General features: G+C 50.0%; 1 protein-coding gene across 3 annotated transcripts in view; it reads right to left on the reverse strand.

Annotated features, from left to right (window-relative positions):
- Positions 1 to 2,201, reverse strand: part of STYXL1 (serine/threonine/tyrosine interacting like 1) — a 320,245-nt gene that overhangs the window by 282,564 nt on the left and 35,480 nt on the right. For all 3 annotated transcript variants that reach the window (XM_049639217.1, XM_049639216.1, XM_049639218.1), the window contains exon 5: positions 561 to 706. In XM_049639217.1, coding sequence (XP_049495174.1) covers positions 561 to 706 — 146 coding nt within the window. The remainder of the gene's footprint in view (positions 1 to 560; positions 707 to 2,201) is intronic.

Here is a 2,201-nt window from a genome sequence, read left to right on the forward strand (position 1 = left end):
CCCCCGGCCTGCAGGTCAAGGCCACCCCTGTATCTACTTCTCCCGCTCACCAGCTCCTCCTCCTTCCGGTTTGGCTCTAGGAGGTGCCTCTGGAGGCTCCAGATACCTAGGATGCCCCTGGTCTCCCCCGCTAGCCAAGAACTCCTCATAGGTAGGGATGCTAGCTCACCCTTTCTTGGGTCCTCTGGACCAGTCAGGCCTTGTGGGTCCAGACAGCTGCCAATGGAGAGGCAGCCTCAAATCATGGTGCCCCTGCTGGTCTTTGGTGATGGCCCACCACCTGGAGCCCCCTCCCCTCAGGGATCCCTCCACTCTGGACGGGCCCCACCTCTTAAACACCACGCTAACTCTGGCTTGAACCTGGCGATGATAAATTCGTCACAGTGGCCTGGACCTCCTGCTGCCCCAAGTTCATTTCCCAAGCACAGGCTCCTACATCCCTTCTACGTTTTCCCTGTCACCGGCCTCCTCTTTCCTCTACCCCAGCTCCCTACCCCTCCGTCCCCTAGGGAAGACCGGGCTCCCACCTGAGCCTGCCTGTGCTGGATACCCTGCCTTACCTGTGGCATCCAGATGATCTTCTGCGTCCGGAAGAAGTGGTATATGGCCGAGAAGCCCTGATAGCCTCCTCTCAGGATGCAGACGGGGTGGCGGGTGAGGTTGGCCAGGGCTCTGCCACACTCGACGGCAGCGCCAGGCACCAGTCCTAAGAGCGGAGACCAAAGAGGTGAATGTCCCCTGTGTGCGCACCATTCACCCTGAGCTCCAGTAGATGGTCACCTGTCTGGAAAAGCAGCGGTCTAGGAAACTGAGCAAATATAAATGGAGAGGAGTGTTAATAACTAAAATTTAAGGGGCCCGCCTGGGTGGCTCAGTCGGTTGGGTGTCCAGCTTCGGCTCAGGTCGTGATCTTGTGGTTAGTGCGTTTGAGCCCTGCGTCGGGCTCTGTGCTGACAGCCTGGAGCCTGCTTCGGATTCTGTCTCTCTCTTTCTCTCTGTCCCTGCTCACTCGCTCTCTCACAAAAACAAACATTAAAAAATAAAATTTACAAAGCCACTTGCTACTAATTAAGTTGATGCTTCTTTTCTGTAAACTCTTAAATTGTATAGATCCCCACGTTATTGCAAGGAAAGATGATTTAACAGAGAAATCTCTCTAATACATACACACAACACATATCGTATACCAGACAATTCACCTAGTTAAAGTGTATAAGGTAATGGTTTTTAGGGTATTCACAGAGTTGTGCAACCATCACCCCCCAAAAGGCACTCCTGCACCAGTTAGGTTTCGCTCCTTATTTCCCTTCAAACACCCAGCACGAGGTAACCACTGATCTAATTTCTCTCTACAGATTTGCCCATTCTGGACGTTTTGTGTAAAGGGAATCATGCAAATGGTGCTTTGGGTCTGGCTTCTTTCGCCCCGCATAAGATCTTCAAATTTCATCCATGTTGTAGCATGGGCCAGTACTCTGTTCTTTTTTAGGGCTGAATGCTATTTCATCATGTGACTCTACCGCCTTTTGGTTTATCCATTCATCTGCCAATGCACATAGGGCCATGTCCACATCTTGGCTATTGCGGATGGTGCTGCTGTGAACACTGGCACGCAAGATTCTGTGGGCACGTTTTCACGTACGTACCGAGAAGCAGAACTGAACCATACAGTAACTCTACATTGAACTTTAAAAAAAATTTTTTTAATGTTTATTTTTGAGAGAGAGAGACAGAGCATGAACTGGAGAGGGCAGAGAGAGAGGGAGACACAGAATCCAAAGCAGGCTCCAGGCTCTGTCTGCACAGAGCCCGATGCGGGGTTCAATGAATCATGAATCTCAAACTCATGAATCATGAGTCGTGACCTGAGCCAAAGTCAGACGCTTAACTGACTGAGCCACCCAGACGCCCCTACAATGAACTTTTGGAAGGAAATACCAAACTGTTTCACAGCACCTGCACCACCTTACACTCAGACCAGCGAAGCAGGAGTGCTCCAATTTTTCCACACCCTCACTGATGCTCCTTAGCATCCGTCTTTTGGATCGTGGCCATTCTAGTGGGTGTGAAGTGATAGCTCACTGTGGTTTTGACAATGTGTTCATCTTAAATGCCCTCGCTGATCCACAGAATCACCAGGAGACCATATGCATGGATATAGATATAGATATAGATATAGATATAGATATAGATATAGATAT

The sequence above is a fragment of the Panthera uncia genome, chromosome E3 (assembly GCF_023721935.1).
Source record: "Panthera uncia isolate 11264 chromosome E3, Puncia_PCG_1.0, whole genome shotgun sequence".
Taxonomy (NCBI): domain Eukaryota; kingdom Metazoa; phylum Chordata; class Mammalia; order Carnivora; family Felidae; genus Panthera; species Panthera uncia.